Genomic DNA, 21362 nt, shown 5'->3' on the forward strand with positions numbered 1-21362 from the left:
TATCCTATACATTACTAAGTGAAATTAGCTTACAAGGGTAGTCTGAAATAGATAATGATAATGAATTAGTAAAAATATTATTATTAACAAATTATACTATTGCAATAATAATATTGTGTTTATAATTAAGTTGCATTTAGTATATATAAGAAATGCAATTTTAATAATATTTTATTATACAACAGTATAGGTACATGACTATAAAAAAGTATAGTTATTCCCATGCACTTCGCCACGCGTTTAAAATTAATCCATGATTGTCATTTCAGAAAAATGTGACACCTTAGCAATAGTATGTATATTATACAAAATTGTACAATTTTAATTTTGATTAAGTAATAGAAAACAAAGAAAAAACTCTAATCATTTTCTTGTCAGATATATTCTTATTACTGTTAATAAGTATGTAAATAAATGTTGAATATTGATACTTATAGAAATAAAGTTTTATTTTATCTTAATGTGATTTAATGAACAACGTTTTAGTCAGTCTCTGATGTGCATTATAAATAAACGAGCTTTTGATGGATTATTATCAATGTGAGAACACGCAACATATAAATAGCCATAGAAAATACGGATTACAAATTAAAATTTTTTGGACTTTTGATGAATTAATAGTTAATTAATAATTATTGGCGTTATTGCCAAACGAATAGGAAATTTCAGACGTCTGAATTGAGTAAGTGAGACTGAAGAGATCATTGATAGCAGGAGAATAACTTGACCTTAAAACTTGCCGTTCAAAAAGTTGGATTAAGGCACATTGATCGTGATTTTTTTTTTTCATAAAAAATCACGTGCCATTTCAAACATACGTTAATTTTGTCCTCAAATATAGCGCATGGAATGACCGGTAATGTCTATCACCAGGAAACATTAGTGGAGCGCTGCCAAGAACTATGGTATTATCGATAAAAAGCTTCAAAGACACATTATCTCTAATAATTTTGTCGTTAGAATTCATAAAAAATGTCATTTTTATAAATAAGATTTGAAAATTTAATATAAGACTACTCATAAGTTTGTGTGTCTATAAAAGAAAGTTTATCTAACATCACATTAAGGTTTTACGACATTGAAAAATAAAATAACAAACGTTTTTTAATATATTTTTTTAATTTGTAAGATGTAATTCGTAAAACAACATATCTAAAAAGTTAAAAGTTAATGAAAAAGGCAAATGTATTCAAAAACATCTGTATTAGATGCTTAATATCGAGTTAAAATTTTTATCGGAAGAATAAAAGGAACTATTTGGAAACAACTTGAAAATAAGTTGAAGAATGAATTTCCTACCCAAAAATAGAAAATGAGTAGAATTAATTTCTGGTTCAATGTTAGACAATGAAGAAGATATTGAAATATTTGAAAAAAACTCTCATCCTGCTAATAAATTAAGATAATTAATGATGTATAGCGACGATGTCGACGAAGAAAATTATTCAGTAACTCAAAGTACTCCAATTATACAACTTGAAGAGTATAGAAATTTAAAAATCAAAATTCCCAACGATCAAGATAATTTAAGTTGGTGAAAAGAAAAAAGAAAGTAAATACTCAGCTGTATCATTATTAGCTAATTATAACTATTAAAGTGATACATAATAAATATTAAATTATTATTAGTAATTACTGGTTAACATGCATATAAAATTATAGAAATATGCAAATCGATATCAATAATTAAAAATATATCGTTTGCAAACACTAATATATTTGCCGGTAATCATTATTACTACCAATTGAGTTACATTACATTATTATGCCCCATATATATATATATTATTATATGCAATTATAATATGTTGGTTGGTTGGTGTAGTGTAGGTTTGGAGAATGATATAAAGTCTTTAAATGACCAAGTGCAATATTATTCATATCTATATTATTTATAGCCTGTACAATAACTGAATTTATTAAAAACAGATATTATATAAAAGTTACAATTATTGTAGAATTATATTGAATCGTTGTATTATTATTAATCTACTGAAAATAAAAAAATATTTTTATTTTTAATTATTATTCATAAGGATACAAAACGTACTATTTTCTATTTCATTTGCAATTTCTTGGAGATGTTCCCAATAATATTTTATTGTACCTAAACCAAATATTTGTTTATATTAATAATTTTAAATTAAAATATTGAATCTTGAGTTCAAGACCTAACATATTTTATAAAATATTGATTATTTATGGATTAAAAACAACCATTGTGTTCAATAATAGTTTTATTTTCAAAATATGCAATCAAAATATAAATATTTACGACCGAGGATCTAATATTAAAATAGTCTAATTTTTATCAAAGTTTAAAAAGAAAAATGTAATCTTACGATAAAATCTTCGGAGAGCAGGGACTGGAATCGTACCGAAAAGAACCGGTTTTGGAACTGGAACCCTTTGAATTTTGAGAACCAGAACCTCACCGAAACCCTAATTTAAATTAATTTAAAAACCGGAACCGTTACTTTTTTGTAAAGGTTTCTTATGATTTATTTCGGTTTTTAATAGATTAAATAGTATAGTATAGATATAATATGTGGTGATAATAAATAAAAAGTTGGTGATATTTTAAAATTTGAAATACCAAATATTGATACAATAAGTGGTAATTAGTAAATTATACATAACAATTAAAGTATAAACTAGATATAAAAATTAAAACAAAAACAAAAAGAGTTATGTTTAATCTTTAATTTACTTAACATTAATAATGTTAAGCAATTATTTTACTTATTTAGTTTTTTCCTATGACCTTAACAATTAGTAGGATATCTGGTTGAAAATTTATAATGATTTGTCATAATTGATGCCAATTGACACTATTAATATGTTATATTTTTTAAAAAATCGACATAACCAATTTTTTTTTTACAGAAGTATAAAACCAAAACAGGAAACGTATTTTTCATTTTTCAGGAACCGAAAGAAACCGAAACCCAAATTTTAATTTGTTTAGGAACCTAACCGAAACTGGCACCGTAAAAATCATAAAGGTTCCAGTCCCTGGCGGAGAGTATTAAAATATGTGCCTAGTCTATATACTAATAAATGTCCTAGTTTTACAAATTTATAAATTATCTAAATGAACATAAAAAATATAATTTTTTTGTCATGTTAGTGTAATTTGTGGTTGAAATAGAAAAGAGGAATTTATTTGTCTTTAAAAACTTTGGAGATATTACATAAATCATATTAAAATATTATACACTATAAGAAGCTATTTTATCTATAATATGGATTATATTTTAAGCTTCAATCTTTAGAAAAGTGATATACAACAAATAAATTACCTGAAAATTTTTCTAAGCTAGTCATTATTGATCCTATAACACCATAAAAATTACGTTATTAAATCGACTGCTTATTAGAATTATATATTTTTTTTAAATAATTCTTTTATAAATATTATAATTATTAAACGAAACAATTTTACATAAGATATACATTAGTTTCTGTATTATATCGGCTTATTACCGTAACTAGGTCATACAAAAAAAAAATCAGATATTTTTTACAATATTTAAATTACATTTGTTAATGTATATGCTATTATTTTTAGGAACCTGTAAGTACATAAAAAGCTTAATAAAACTAGAACAATTTAAAAACTAACATTCTATTTAGTTTTTAGGACAAATCATCCACAAACCACGTATTGTAAGTTCAAAAAAGTAAACTAATAAAAAAATTAAAATAATCACTAAATAATATTTACTTACTAATTTTATATGATTTAATCAAATTGCCGTATTGGTTATTTTCTAATAAATAAATATTTATAAAATTATTCTATTATAATTAATTACCTTATTTGTATTTTGTGAGTTAGTTTATAACTTATATAATCTTTTTTTAATTTACACAAATAAAATTTTAATATGAGCACTTTATATAAAGGTCGAGACTGTTTTTTTTCAAAAAAAAGTTTCATTAAATCTTTAATCCACATTTCTTTAATTAGCATATCTATTTTGCTAAAAATATTAAAATTGATTTAATAAAAAATAAACAATATTTTTCTTATATTTATACAATTAGGAAAATAATGTCTTCAATTCCGATCCCTAGTAATGTACGTAGTACTTTCTACTTAGATGCCTATTAATTAATTTAATTTTATTTTGTTTGTATAAAACGGGACTTCGTATCTTAAATAATAATAAACTTGCCATGAAATCTTGTATTTATTGTTTCTGTATATAAAAATAATTTTTAACAATTTTAATGTTGACGCAAATAATCAGTTAACCGTTATTATTAAGATTGATGCTTAAAATGTTAAATATAAAAATGTATGTAGTAGTACATTAATAATATAGTTAATTCATGATTATGTAACCTTAACACATGTTACATATTATGATGATTAATGGTCAAAAACGTCTAACACTAAATCATTGTCATATCAACGAAATAGGTAGATATTTAACAGGTCAGCCATTATGCTGTGTATGTTTGTACATAGTATGTGTACATAATGTACATAATATTATGGTTTAAATTAATCAAATCTTAGATTATGTATAATAAAATATTATGTACAGAAATGAAAAGAAAACCTAGTCTTATTTAAGAACAAATTATATCGTTTGCAAGAAGGCAACTTACATTTGCAAACTACTATATATCATAAATCAATAAAATTATTCCAAGTTATCTAATAACGTATGAGTCAAGCCAAATCCTATAAAGAAAAACGTGCCAGAGAATTAGTTCAAATTAAAAGACACAAACTCGAATATTTCATGGAGTGACGTGACCAACTGCCCAAAAAATTACAATTATCAATTTACTGTAAAAAGACCATACAATTTTAGTCAACAATCGTTTAAAATATTTATTCCGAAACAGCTGATGTCTCTCCAAATATTAAATTATCCGAAATTCCAACAATAATTCATAGTTCACACCTCAAGACAGATGCAAGTGGTTTCACCATAAAGAGTATTCTTTCTCAAAAGTAAATCGATCACATTTCTTACGGTTGTAGAATTTTAATATCAAGCAGATATATAGCACCATAGAAAATGAGGTTTATGTCATTAATCAAAAATATATACATGTGCGCAAGTTCAAAATGAATATTGATAATCATTTGAATTCTTGGTTCTTCGACATGAATACCCCGAATCACTCCACATGTATAGGCATCTCAACAAATCATCTTAATAAAAACATAAAGTCTTCTACTCCGTGGTCAAATTTTGACCAATGAACGATATGTCCTATTTATTTAAAGAAAAGCACAAAAATACAATGTATTATTTGTATAATATGTACCTATGCTATCTATAATAGCAGGTATAGACGATGAACGATCTCAGTTTATAGTATAAAACACAAAATCGACTTTTATAATTACTGCGCATTATAAAGATGTACCGTATATTGATACATAATATAAAGATATGTTTCTACTAATGCAAATGGTAAGATTAAATTATAAAATAACATTGAGTACAAATGTATTAGTACCAATTTATTGAGTTGTTTATTTTATTACAATTATTATAAATAGATAAATAGTTTAGCAAAAAACTAAATAATTTATATCAATTTAGAATGATTTTACATAATATTATAAACGTAATTATAAATATAAATTATTGCATCGTTAATGGTCATTAATTGTAAAAAAACAATTTTTTTTTTATAGTTATCCAGACAAAGATCCTAATATAATAATGCGTTTAACATGCAATAAAGCTAAATAAATTTGTATTTCTTGTATTGTAAGTATTTTCTAAATCTCATTAAACATTTTAAATTTATTCAAATATTTCTATTGACATTTTAAATGAATATCAAACTTAAAAAATATTTAATGTAACATCAGTTATCTTACTTATACAATCTAAAGATACCAAATAATTATAAATGAAATTAATAATTTCAGAATATTGTAATTCATTTTACACACATTTGCAGTAGCAGTAGAAAAAATATTTATTTATTTTTTATATTGTAACTATTTATTTTTGAAAAAACCCTTGAGTCTGCGTATCATGAGCATAGATTAGAAAGTCGGTTAGTAGATGACTTGGATTTTATTGAGAATTTGTTCACAGTAAACTTATTACGTCACTTTGTGATTCGGGTTGAGTGTTATTACTCGATTTATGTGCAATCACAGAATATAACAATCTTGTTATCCGTCGTAGGCAAAAGACGTGATTGGGCCTCTATAGTTATCAATCATCAGAAGCCACCGATGTAAGTTTGATTTGACTGGACTATTGCACCCAAACCACAGTGATACTAATTTTTTAGTATATTCCAATCACAAAAATCTAAAATGTTGGCCTACTTTAAAACAATACATTTATTTAGTATATAATCTACAAGGACAATCTAAATCGTTTGGAAATTTGATATTAGTCTTGTTGCTCTAGAAAGAGTTAAATGTTCATAAAAATTATTGAGGCAGATTTTGAATTAAAGATTCAAATCAAATCTTAATATATTTAATAGGTGTTAAGAATATTGAGATTATTTGATAGTAAGGTGTGGCCACATAAATGAATAACGATATTACAAATTGGTACGACTTGAAGCTGAATGAAACTGATTGTTTTTAATGTCAGGGTCATTGGTTATTTTTTGTTAACAGACTTTTAATTTGTTCTTTTATAATTAACCAAGAAACAAAATAAATATTAATCTGATCGAAATATGTAATGTAAGTTAGTTAAAATATTATAATACACTATTATAAGCTTACCTGCAGTATCTATGAATATATAAACGTGATTGATTTAATAGTAAGTACTATGAATCGTAAACTATTAATGTTTTTATGTAAATATTGAACACAAACACATAAACATATTATTGTAAAAGCATTAAAAGTCCCTGAAATTTTACCAAAACAATATTTTATACGACTATACATAACACACGCTTTGTAATATAAAGGTATGAATTCTAATAGTACGTATATATAAGAATATAAAATATATGTAATATGACTTACTAAATTTCACTGAAAATGTATAAACATAAATACTTTGTTAATATAATTAATTATTAGTTAATATGATATGTGATATTGTTATTTTATATTTAGTTATTAAAATAGTAATAAAAGTACTATTATTTAAAATATAGTTAATCGAGAATTATTTAATATGGAAGGTTTGTGTGTCTGTACTCTGTACATTAAATGTATCAGAGTTTAGATTCTTAACACGGCGATGACAATATAGATTTTTTAATGAATATGTATGCACGATAAGTCATAAGTAGTCGAAAAAATGCTTCAATTTTCAACTTAGTGAGTGGTTTTCAATAAAATATTAGATTTAGTTTGTACTTCTAATAGGTTAGGTTTTTTCAATGTTAAGAATTCCTAGTTTTTTTTCAAAATGAAAATCTAACAAAAAAATTTAAAAAAACACACATTTGTATAAAAATAGTTTTTCTTGTTTTGTGTAATTAAAAAAAAAAGAATAATCGTAGACTTCAAACTATCACAAAATGTTGATGTTAGCATTTCTTACAAATAGAAGAATCTTATCGTATTAAACCAATATTAAAAACTATATTAATATGTTATTAGCATCATCAAAAAATATTTTGGAACACCTAGTATACAATACTGTATTAAACTTCACAATATACTTATTAGTTATTAAACATTACCCTTACATCTATTATAGTTAAAAAAATAGCAGTAAACTAAATTGTGTAGATAATAAAAGCAATAATAACATAAAAACTTGTAGACACACTTACAATTTGGTATGCATCCTATGTACATTTAATCAAATATAATATAAAAATTAAAGTACCTATAAAAATTTAAAATAAGCGATACATATACTAAATAAATAATTAAAATTATAAAATGTGTAATTACATAATGTTTATAGTTTGGTATAGATTATACGAAATATTGATATTATAATATAAAACCAAAAAAAAAAAAAAATGAATTCAAAATTGAATAATATATTTATATTATGTATTACGATCAAAGTAGAGAAATTGGACATTGTAAACACTAACCGGGCGTTGTATACCATGCACGTACTATTTGGGAAATGTCAATTATAAATATTTATTCCCTGTAGGTATAGACTGGTCATTGTGTATAACACGTAGGTACAACTAAAAGTATAAGTTTATTTCAGTACCTTTAGTGAGAGACAATTTTTATCATTTTGTACTGAGAGAAGTATAATTTAATAAGCAGGTTAAATATTTTTGAACTTACACACCCTTCATAACCGTGATGAGGAAGTTGATTATGGGTTATTGGATATTTTTACCACTTTTAGTTAAGTGGAAACCGGAAATTACAGATGAGAACAATTAGGAACAAATAAAAGTAAGCTACAAAATGGGCAGGACCAGTTACGCCTAGCATAAAATGTTTGATTAGGGTCAGTATACCAATTGCGCTTGTATAACAATTACTAAAATGCTTGAAAATCAAAACTTATTTATTGATCAATTTATTACTGGCTAAGTGACTAGGTATAATATATTTAATAACCATGGTTCAGAACCCTAACCTGTTTGATGTGGCATACTTTAATAATATAATAGGGCATAGGCTGTACGTAAGCGCTAAGCTGTGCGTCGCATTCGTGTAAACTAGAAAACGTAACATTTCATAACATTGAATTCTTTATTATTGATAATATTATTATTAAAATTTGCAAAAAAATTAGAGTATACTATTATTATTGTAAAAAAATGTAACTTATAACATTAATTTAAAAAAAAAATGATTTATTTATATTATAATATTATTATGTATTAGGTATTAGGTAATACTCACAAAAAAATCTGTTAGTGTTTTCATTGATTATATAATAGTTTTAATTAACTAATACAATTTCCTTAGGTAATGTAAAATGTTTTGAGATCAATTGGTCTATCAACTCTAAAATGTATAGAGCGCAACTGGTCTATCGATCCTAAAATATATAGACTATAGAGTGCAATTGGTCTAAAAATGGTACTTTTAGGCGTAATTGGTAAACGGCTTAAAAAAATTATTACAGTAGATATTTAAATAAATACATTATACATTCGTTTAAAAGTTGTTGAGAAATGTATTTTTTTTAAAGATTAATTTAATACAATTTCTCAAGATATACCCATAATTATTTGTATTAAAAATATGTAGTAATTCAAAACTAATTACTTTTAATCAGACTGCAAAAACGTATTCCATTCTTATCTGAAAGTACAAAAATATTTAAATTGTAAATGAAATGTTGGTAGTTTCTTGTAATGCAATAATAAAATAAAATAATTCTTTTTAAATATAATCTGGTTATTGATTTAAACGAATAATATAAACTCACTTAACACAATAATTATTTGACTATATATTTACAAAAATATATATGCCCCGAATACTTTAATTTTTTATAAATAGTATAAAACTTTCATTAATAGTAATTGGATTATTTTTTTTTCTAGTTTGAGTATTATGTTTAATAATAATACTTAATTGTAATAGGTAATGACGAAACATAATGATGTAAGTACTAGGTACTATAAAATAAAATGTACAGCCAAGTTTTCATTTATTTTTTTAAATTCCTTCCCGTTAGAAAAAATATCTGGGAACGCTCAAATCATTTACTGTTCTTTATATTATTATTATTTAAAGTATATCTTGATTAATTGAATGAGTTTTTGTGCATAATATATCGATTGACTTTTAAATAATACAATTTTAATATGATTTAACCGAACTTCTTTAAACACAAGAAAGAAGTTCGATTTAATTTTTTTTTTTTTTATACTAATATTTATAAATATAAATTAAAATAGAAATTTTTGACTTACTTTTCTTCACTGAAATTATAAATTAATTTTAAATTAATAAGTTCTATTATAATATTGAAACCGTTATGAAACATTTTAATCAATTTTTTTAGCGCATATTTGGTTGGTTTTTAATGCATATAAATCCGCGCTCTAATTATAACCTATTCTATAGCATATTATGTACGATGTATCTATAGGTCAATGTTCTTGTTATTGCTGCAGCTCGGATAACGGCTTACGGCAGCAATGTGTTTCCAAATATAATAGATTATAGATAGATTCAGATAGCACTAAAATAGCACAATTTGATATGGGTAATTTACAACCAAAAGAAAAAAAAATAATATATATGAAAATATGCAAAAAAACTTATTTTTACTGTGTACAAAATACAATAATAACAATCGTGATAATTATATCGAACATTTCTTAAACTCTGTAGCTTATCATATATGTTTTTAAATAAATAAATTTGTTTGATTTTATTTTATTTTTTTAACTATTTGTAATAATTATTTGTCAATTTTTATAATAAAATGTTATACACTTATGACTTATTAAAATATTATATACATAATATATTGAATTAATTAATTAGTTTGCTTTGATTTTTTTTTTTTACAAACCATTTGTGATAATTTATACCTATAATAATAATAATTGATTTTCGCTTTCTTTTCCATATGCTTTTTTTTCATTCGCTTTTTTTCACTTGCTTTTTTTCCTAAACTCGTGGATGAAATCATCTATCTTTCATCTATTCTGTGGTATTGGTATCTACAAGCCATGGAAATTATGTACATATATATTATAGACGTAATCTAGAAATTTTAAATGTTTATGTCACATTTCCACGGCCTTAGAATTTATGCCACAAAAGAAATATAAATATACTATTATATTTAACTAACAGCTGTAATATGTGTAAGAAATGAACATAATATTAAATACAAGTGTGCCGTGTGCCTCAGAACAGCCTGCATTTGATTAATAGTATAGTTCAGTCGCTCCCATTCGCTCCCACCATGATACGCCTATGCCAATACTCAATGCTGAGAAGATGATTATCTGTAATAAAAACTGTGAAAATTTAATTCGAGGTTGTTTCGCATTTTCATCACAAGTTTAGTTGTTATAACGTCGACCTCCTATGTTGTAAAACAATCTAGCTACTCCCTTCTGACAACTGAATGTCGGGACAGCAACATATACACAATGATATCGGACATTTTAAATTTTAAATTCCAATTGAAAATTATTATGTTTTTACTATCACTCACCGTTGTCTAAGCAAAATTCATTTGGTGTCATTGGAATTTCTGTAAATAAATGACAAAATATTTTATTCTGTTAGGTTATGTATTTTTGTACTATAAAAAAACATATAATTATACTAACACAACTGTATTATAACTGTATTTATTTGTATAACTACTGTGATTTATTTAACATTTTATAGTTATGAAAATAATTACAAACATTACCGAATAATTGTACTTACTGAAAAAAAAAATTTGTTTGCTCTTCATATCATCGAAATACTTTTGAACATAATATTCTAAAATTATTAGATTTGATTAATATGTGTTTAATATTTATAAAATCTATACATATATATTTTATTAGACCAGGTATAATGTATTTGTTACGCAAAATGTTATAGAGCTATTATGAATTATAACTGACTAATTGAACTTATAAATAATTAAGCTCATACAATAAATAATATATATTTTTAAATTGTACGATTAAAACCTATTAAGTATTATGAATAACGACGATCAGCAATATAATTAAAAAATTTCCTAGTGAGATTGACCTCGAAGACGACACTACTACATCTGACGTTTCTTCCTTTTAGAAATTCTAAACATTGATTGGTATATAAAATTATTCTCTCCATAGATATTTGATTCATAATCGGCCACATATCAGTCACTCCAAACAGTGCAACCCATAATTAATCCATTAACTATTAGTTCTGTCATTTTGTACCTTTTTTTTAATTAACTAAAAAGACTTTATTTTATTTTAAGCCACCTGCAACTTAAAAAGATAAACGGACAGTTAGTACTATCTATTGTTTGAGTTGCATATCGCGGACACTTTGTACGGTGATAAAAAATTAATAGAAATCGATCGCGGACACTTTGTACGGTAATAATAAATTGGTGAAATTCGATCGCGGACGTTATGTACGGTATGTAAATTGTGGTGTTTTAATTTTGCATGTTTTTGCATGTTTTGGATAAATTGCATATTATTTTCTTATATTGAATAAAATTAATATTATTACGAAAAATGCATGTTTTATAGTATATTTCGTAATTAATATTTATAATTCAATATTAATATTTCGTATTTAATTCTAGCCCTGCTGATTAAAGTATAAAACTTGGTTTTTTTGTCAAACATAAAATTAAAAATATTTCCACTATTGAATGTGAATTATAAATTTTATTTCTTAATTATATTATATTAAGACAAACAGCAAATCACTGATGTTTTTCAATAAATACATATTTTTTTTTAACTTTATTTTTGTGTTTATCTTATAACAGTTTAAATGCATATTATTGCATATTTTGGTAAATAAAATGCATATTTTACAATTTTTATTACATACAAATCCTATCCCTGATTATTATTATTTATGTATGTAACATTTTTAACTATCTATATTTTAAAATAACAAATTATGTCTAACATTTCATGTCTCAACATTTTTTTTTTACCTGAAATAGTACAAACTGTCCGTCATGTAAATTTAATTACTTTCTGAAATAGTACAAACTGTCCGTGGTTTTCATTTTTTCTGGGTGACTGTAAAAAGTGTCTTACAACCCTTAAAAATGATGTTGATAAGATAAGAGTTATTTCTTTACCAACCTTATCATAGTTCGGAACAATATTTTAAGTTTTATCGGATAATAATCATCATGTTGATATATATGTATATATGTGGTTTTCATTATAACACATACAAAACATCATAACGATACAGTTAATAAAAAAAAATATTTCCTAAATAATAATCATTATCTTTTCGACTAAACACTATAGTGTACGTGGTTAATAATAATGACTTTTAACTATCAGTCTAATCACTGCATGTTTTTTTTCTGCTGACCCCTACAAGTAATCACTCATTTATATACCTACATTTGGTCATATTCAATTTCGCAATATTAACAATCTCCAAATACATAAATACTAGCGTCATGCTATTTTTAGTATTTCAACCACCTTAATATTTTAATTGAACAAATTTAAAGTATATTTTCTGTTTTGTGTCTTTGTGATTGGAGACTTTTAATTTTCTCTTATACACTATATCTTACTAAATATTAATACTATTTGTTATATACTGCATGTACATATCATAAAATTGCATTTGGTATGATTTGAAAAAAATAATTAATGAATTTATAAATAATAAAAATGTAATTATGTTATATACATATATTATTTATAAATGTATAATTATTATATTATTGCATGTATTTAATCTATACACCATAGGTAGTGAAAAACCTATGAATAAATTTAATTAATAACATATGGTTAAATAGTTAACCATATAACCTATTAAACGATAATAAATTTAATTACATACCTACTACAATATCTTGATCTGTATTTAAATCTTGTGAATTATTATGAACATCATCTTGATTTTCTGCAATAATTATTTTTTTATTAAAATTAATCGCATAATTATTTATATATATATGTGTATTATACACGAGCATGGATTTAAACTTTAAATGGTAGTGAAAAACTAAAATGTTTGATTAATACTGCATAATAGCTTATTAGTTAAGTATAAAACATATTTCACGATAATAAATCTAAGAACTTACGTTTTACTTCATCTGAAAGGCTTTCAGGTGTCAGAAGGTCTTCGAAATCTGCAATAATTAATTTTTGATTAAAATCACTCGCATACGTATTAATAAATATACATTAAAATATACTTAAACTATAGCCCATAGCGTAAAAACTTAAAATTTTAATTAATAACACATAATAGTTAAATAGTTAAACATAAAACATATTTCTCGATTATTGATAATACGATTATAAATATAAGATCTTACCTTCAAAATCAGCTTTATTTAAACCGTTTACATACTTTTGAAGTACTCTTGCAGTCTCTGCAATAATTAATTACAATCACTCTCATAAAGTTAAGTACCGTAAAATTCATAAATAAAAAATATTTTTTTTGTAATAATTTTTAGACGTTGATACAATGATTAAATATCAGGTGATATCATCAATAAATCTATAATGCATTGGAAATTGTATTTTACGGAAAAAAACTACAGTCGAAAAAATATCTATACATTTTATATATGTTCATATTAGCATATATCTACACAGGTATATACATATCATATTTAAATAAAGGTTATGAGAACAATTGATGAAATTTGGTACTTTAGTTTTCAACGCCGTTAACGCGTAAGTTAGTAAATTATTTTTACGTTGTTAGTAAGCGATTATCAGTCGTCACGGTGTTTGTGACGGTGCTTATTGTACCTACTAAGACAACAATGTGAGCAATGTTTACATTTATTACAATGACATCATCTTTATTTATATGTTGGTGTATGTTCGTCGTATATATGACCTATTTTTTTTAACTAATATGGCAATCGCAAAATATGTTTACGATATTTTTCGACAATCTTGATGGTTAATTAAAGTTGGCTATGTGAACAAATAATATTTTTTTAAAGTTCTGATTATAATATGCGTGCACAGTTTATAAATATGAACCAAAAACTATCGGAAATATAATTATTGAATAAATTGGCAAATAATATGAAGAGGGATGATTGGTGATGGGTATTGGAATAATAGAGAAAATAACAAAATCTTGTATAATATATAACCATCATTGCTATAAAAAGTATTTAATTACTTTTAAAATGTATTAACTTATTATTAATTTTTATTTAAAATAATTTAACTGCCAAATTTTCAAATTTCTTAAAAATATTTTAAAATATAAAAATATCTTCTGACCTCTAAAAAATAATGCATGCCTTACAGTGTACTTACTATTTATAGATTATTATCACTCTAAATATGTCAACTTATACTAACATATATTGTATTTACGTTTCCAAATATTTAAATTCTATAAAATGTTAATGTTTAATGTTATTGAACTTTCAAACGTTATTCAATTTTTTGTTTTAAATTGGATACTAAAAAAAAAAATATGAAGTTTTATACACTGATGAGATTAAACATAATCAACAAAAATAATTGAATTATATTAATCGATAAAAGCATAAAAATAAAAAGTATATTATGCATATTTTTATTTTACATTATTGATATACGTTTATTATTTGTTATTAATTTTAAATCATGTTCATTAATATATTGTATTTCAATTATTTTTTTTTTTTTTTTTTAATGTATAGCATTATACAATACATTTGAAATCCTGATTTAAATTACTTACTAAATTGCTTTAAATAAAAGAAGTTTAATGTTCCTTCATTATCTAAATAAATAATTATATATTACATGTTTATAATATTCAAAATAATAAGTAGAAAAACAGACACGTCATTTTAATAAATAGGTAAACTAAAATTTGTTCGTATCATAAACTTATACCAACTTACCCGTAAGCCCAATTTTCTTTAATTGAGCTGTAATTCATAATTTAATATTAGAAAATACAATACCGATGAACATAAAATTGATTGAAAGAAATGATTTATGAAAACTGTTATTAAATCATAAATAAGATTAATTTAAGTCTGGTGATATAACTAATACCGAAGGTGTGTTTTAAAATGAAAAAGACAATAATAAAAATAAATGAATAGTTTGGAATATTTTTACATGGTAAATCTAGAATATTAAGTATATTGTTTAAGGTTTAAATAAAATCAAATGAATGCCTATCACGTCAACTGCATTAAATTTATCATGGTTATATCGAATAAATTAATCGTAAAATATATTGTTAACTAATACGAACTCTCTTACCTTCACATTCTAAAATTTTAAATAAATAATAGTAGTATTAAATAAAAGTAGAATATTCAAAAGTGATTTATGTCATTGAATAAATGTATACGTAGGTAAAAATGTTATAATTAATATGGTCGATTGACAATCATCGTGGTTAAAAATATCTATGTACCTACTTTATTATGAGATCAACTTTATATATTACAAATAGTTATTAATACAAATGATTATCTTATCTAATTTATAATTTTAACTTTTGATTAGGTCAGTTATTATGAGGTATGTCCCCGTGTCCCAGCCGGTCATTAAGGATTTACCGGGCAATAGAAGCTAAGAGAAAATAATTTTAATATTGTATTATTTAATTATATAATTATATTGTAAACTGTATCCTTATATATATAATTATCTTATTACATTATTATCTAAAAAAAAATAACTATTCAATATGATGTTTTCCGGGTTTGGTAATTTAAAAATATAGCAACAATAATAAATTATAATAAATTGTTATATGATATGTTCATACAATTATGTCCACTTTTTTATGTCAAATATCTATCTACTAGTTAAATTAATTTTACAAAAATACACACATTTTTAATATTATGACTCACAAGTTATATTATTTCACTTAAATATTTAATGAAAATACTTCTGTCATTGTAATCAATACTTACCAAATAGTATGATTAACTTTTTATTTATTTTTTTCATTCTACTATCTATTTAGGCTTTTAAAATTGTTTATCGGACTTAATTATCTAAAATTATATTGTTATTATATTTCACACATTTACAAATAATGTAACTATTATCATTAATCAATAACACGTATTTCAGTCGCAGTTTTCTTAGTGTCAAGTTGTGTCAAAGTGTATAAAATTGGGTGATTTAATAAGTGAACGTGAATACAAATATATTGCGCCTACACCTCCGACAGAGCCCATCGGTTGTAGTAATTATACAATTGACTTCGAAAATCATATATTTTTATACGTCAACATCGATCCTGCACAAGAATTCAATGTTTCAATACCTATAATTACTCAATCGCGTTTTGTAAATAATTCCGTGGACTTCTTGAAATGTATTTATTCATTGATGGGACATATTTTATCATATATACTCAATAATTCAGTTAAATATAAAAGAATTATTTTTCTGGAAAGTGAATTTATATCGCTCTCTAGTATGCTGTATAAAGAAGAGACTATGCTAGTAATTGAATCCAAAACTCAAGAATGGTGTAGAATTTTATTGAATAGATCTTAATGATCTTATGGAATTTCAAAATTTAAAGTGGACAATTTTTGAAACCATAACAACAAAAATGATGGTTGTACGACCAATGATTCTTTTACAACTCGATCAGTTAACGGAATATTTCTAAACCAATTTTAATATTGAAAAATATGTGACACCCAAAGAAATAGTTACGATAATCAAAGAAATTCATATCGAACTAATCTCTAAAAATCTAAACCTATGGGTACTGAAGAATAAACAGAGTGTTATAAATCAGATAAAATTACTAGCAACTAGTCAACTAGCAAACAATTGGATGGAGAAACTGGATAATTCATTAAAAGTATGAATGTACATTTTTAATTATTTAAACTAAACTAAGTGTATCTATAATAGATAGTTAAAGGAAACTTCGATTCAAAGGATTTCTTCTCTTCACCATTTACCTACGCAGAGTTTTACGCCTTAGACATGCAAAAAACCAAATAATACAGTAATTTTATTAAGATAATAATAAAAAAGAAAAAATTATACTTAATTATTATTGTTATTAGATTATAGATGAATACGATGGGCCCCTGGTTGACGGAGAAGAAACAAGAGGTTTAAAAGTAAAATATATACGATCAATTTAAATCCTAATTTCAAATGTATTAGTGTTTAGGATTATTTTGTGTCAATCCATTGACGTCACCACAATTACCAATATCATTCGACGAAACAAATAAGATGGCAGATCAAAACAATTATATTTCTAAATATTTTCTTTAATTTATGTATTGTTAAATACCTATAATTTAAGAAATAAATAATTTTTTTTTTTTGTATATAATAAGTTTTTTAATATAATGGGAGGGAAGTTCATTACCACTATAAACAAACGTATAGCAGCAGTGTTTAAAATGTAGGACATGGGTAGGTGGCAAGTCAGTCGTCAAACCGTTTATCAAGCAGTAACATTTTATACGTGTATCATTTTATCAAAATGACAAATCAACTTATTGACAACACTACTTTTTTTATGGATAGTAACGTTTATATAAATGTCGGACTTGACACCAGTATTTTATTTAATTGTATATGTGTTGTTCATATTAATGCAAATACTCAGTGCGTAAAAATTAATAAAGACTGTGAACAATAATACGTAAGCCTTTGAGTACACCGCACATGCATACAAGAACTAAGGGATTGTACAATCATTGTAACCGTATGCCATATTAATACACTCACCGCGTACTTTCGCAGCTAGGAAAGGCCGCACCACACCCTGATACAACATATTTGATAAAATTTGTGATTAAGTGAGTAGGGTTAGCGGCAGTAGCTGTTGCGGAAGTAGAGTGTAGAGTCGGTCATGGATGTACGATTATTAATGTTACATTACATGATATTTTTGAATATGTGTTAGATCAGCTATTCTTATAGACTGTTTATATGTTCTTATTGTTTATGTTTAAATGTAATCGAATAATGTAGTCTATTGACTCTATTGTATGTATCAATGCACATATAACTATACTAGGGACTAGGTGGCGGCGGCTTAGGGTGTAGACAGGTAGTGGGTAGGGAGTAGGATCGGTGGCGGCGGCATCGGCATCGGTATCAGCGGCAGCGGCCGCTCAAGGAGTAGTGTGTAGGGACGATGGCAGTAGCTCGAGGAGTAGTGAGCAGGGAGTAGGAGGTGGTTTTTGAATCGGCTATTCCTTACTACTAATGCTATTACAGAATAGGTATATGTAAAATTTACTAATATTAATATACTAATATTAATCATAAAATATTATGAATTTGCATACATAATCATAGGCGTGCGCAGACTTTAATTTCCAGTCCAGCCTGGAAGAATTAATGCCCCAATACTTGAACAGTGCCCCTAATTTTTTTGACACATTAACATACATTAACATACTAGAATATAATATATTACAACATTATTGTAATAATTGTAAATTTAAAATTGTGTACAAGTATATATCTATGCAAATAGAATCGAGTTGTATGTGTAATGTGCATACGACATTAATGTGCTAGACATAAGTACTTGTATATTTTTTAAGTTAAAAATAAAATTATATATTATATTAATACATACCAATGCATTTTTTATATCTAATTATAATACATTAAACTTAGTAGGTAATATAAAAATGTGTAATTATGTAATAATTGATAAATTAATTTTCTTATTTCCCATAGGCGATAGGCCATTGTCTATACTATGGAGTATAGACTCTTTAGTACTTCTTCAGTCATACTAGGTACATATTTTGACATTTAATGCACAATTTTTTAGTCAGATAAATAAATCAATAAAAATTATGTGGTTGTACACAAATATTTTTATTTTATTTCACTATTACGACAAATACAATTTTCATGATCTCCACGAATATAATGATAAAGTCAAATATAATATACATAAATTTGAAATTTTACTATGCCCCTAAAAAGATTCCAGTAGAGCCGGGGCTTGTCCAGCTCGCCCCATGCGCACGCCTATGTACATAATATATATCTTAAAAAATAATATAAACTATCGGTATTATTATTTAATATAATATCAATAGTTTTTCTTATATACATATCAATTGCATACTATTTAAATATTAAAACATCGGTAGTTATTACCAGCAGTGTCAGCAATGCTATATCGTATTATAAACATTAAAGTTAATGCCAAAATGTTAAACACTTTATAAGAAATCATTGTTGGTATTGTTAAAAAAAAAAAAACTATAACGAACGAACATGCAACTTGTTTAGCAATGAATAGAATATTAATATTTTTTGAATAGTTACAATATAAATTTTTGTTTAGTTATTAACATCTAAGTAAACGTTTAAACCACTATACTATAAATACTGTACTACAAAATTATCTGTTTCGAGACCTATATAAATAAATAATAATACATATGGCTAGGTTGCCAACCTACCGTGAAATATAAGAAATAAATGCTGACATGAAAATTATGAATTATCAATAAATTATCGCGAAAACAATACATCGCATGATGGGGGGGGCACGGGAATAGTAGAGAAAATAGACGGGGTTTTCTCAACGTTGAATGTTAGTTGGTAGGTCTGGATTCAAAATATCAGATAATGTTACAACAAAACAGTCAATCCAATGTAATTTTTACTAATTTACCTTATTTTAAAAAACTAAGTTTTTTTATCATTTTTACTTATAATAGTTGGTTTTATCATCAACTCTTATTTTAAAATATATAAATAATATTTAAATCTTTACTATTTTATAAATTTTCTTAGAAAATAATAGATGTATAACAAATTTTATAATTGTATTTTTTAAATAAATTTGAAAATTGACATATCAATCCTATTTTAGAATTGTCCAACCACTTTGTAGCACGTAAAGGGGTTAAGCGATAGTGACCAAATCTAACGAAAATTAATTTCTTATAATCGTAATAAACAAAATGAAAATGTAAAAAATCAACAAGTTCAAAAATAAGGACCACCGTGAATATTTCTACTCCAAAACCGATTTCTATAATAAACTACATTTACTCTTAAAATCTCCTTCCACCTGATTACTATCCTACTCTTCACACTACTATAATTATTCCTGCATTTGTCTCTCAGAATGGTAATGCTATTACTTTTTTATTTCTTCCCTTTTCATCTACGAAGTTGAAACTCCTGTCCTTCTAATACCTATTAGCATTTTAATATTTTATTTCCATCGTAATCAACTTCATAAGGTTACAATCTCGAAATATGTAAGATCCTCTAACAGCTTGATAATTAATTTTAGTGTTTTGACCGATATTCCACTTTGATTAAATATAATTGGTAAAGTAGGTATAAAATACTCGTAGACCGTCTTATTATTCATATAGTTAATATTTTTTTTTTCATAAACATTTTTATTTATAAATTTCCATAGGTTAGGTAACCTAACTTTTGGAAAACAGTTAGCAATATAAAATATAATATGGAATCATAAATAAATTTAAAATGATTATGTTACACTATATGATTACTAATACTATTTTTCATTTATTTTACACTTCATAAATAATGATTAGCTACAATTAGGTATATATATAAATATATATATAAACATTTAGCTTATGTGTATACAAAAACGTATTTTATGATAATAAATTTAAAAACTTACTTGATATATCTTTTTTCTGTTCATTGGTTAGATAATTTGTGAAGTTCGTGATGGTAGGTAATTATTGTGTTATTACAATATTATTGTATAATAATCAATTAGTATAATTTAAATTTCTGAGTTATAAATTCAATAAATACTATTTTCATCCGTTTATAAT

At 24.6% G+C, this 21362-nt stretch overlaps 1 protein-coding gene and 1 pseudogene across 2 annotated transcripts; one reads left to right on the plus strand and one right to left on the minus strand.

Moving 5' to 3' along the window:
- Window positions 1–10405: 10405 nt before the first annotated feature.
- LOC113555111 lies at window positions 10406–13823 on the minus strand. 2 transcript variants are annotated; one of them, XM_026959443.1, is made up of 6 exons: window positions 13779–13823; window positions 13665–13712; window positions 13418–13480; window positions 11303–11359; window positions 11082–11120; window positions 10406–10869 (listed from the first exon to the last, which is right to left on the minus strand). In XM_026959443.1, exons 1-6 carry the CDS (start codon window positions 13792–13794, stop codon window positions 10802–10804), a joined length of 291 nt encoding a protein of 96 aa, XP_026815244.1. In that variant the 5' UTR covers window positions 13795–13823; the 3' UTR covers window positions 10406–10801. The 2 variants fall into 2 exon arrangements, with proteins under 2 accessions (XP_026815244.1, XP_026815243.1); XM_026959442.1 differs by having other exon boundaries at window positions 10406–10881.
- Window positions 13824–14056: 233 nt separating this feature from the next.
- On the plus strand, window positions 14057–17541 carry LOC113552551 (annotated as a pseudogene).
- The last annotated feature ends 3821 nt before the right edge of the window (window positions 17542–21362 follow it).

Source organism: Rhopalosiphum maidis, chromosome 2 (assembly GCF_003676215.2).
Source record: "Rhopalosiphum maidis isolate BTI-1 chromosome 2, ASM367621v3, whole genome shotgun sequence".
NCBI classification, from domain to species: Eukaryota; Metazoa; Arthropoda; class Insecta; order Hemiptera; family Aphididae; genus Rhopalosiphum; species Rhopalosiphum maidis.

What these genes read in the sequence shown, in the direction of transcription:
- LOC113555111 (XM_026959442.1), bottom strand. An exon ending in CAAACAAATTTTTTTTTTCA is followed by an intron (nt 11,121 to 11,302) that starts GTAAGTACAATT and finishes ATTTATTTACAG; the next exon opens with AAATTCCAATGACACCAAAT. An exon ending in TGAATTTTGCTTAGACAACG is followed by an intron (nt 10,882 to 11,081) that starts GTGAGTGATAGT and finishes AAATTTTCACAG; the next exon opens with TTTTTATTACAGATAATCAT.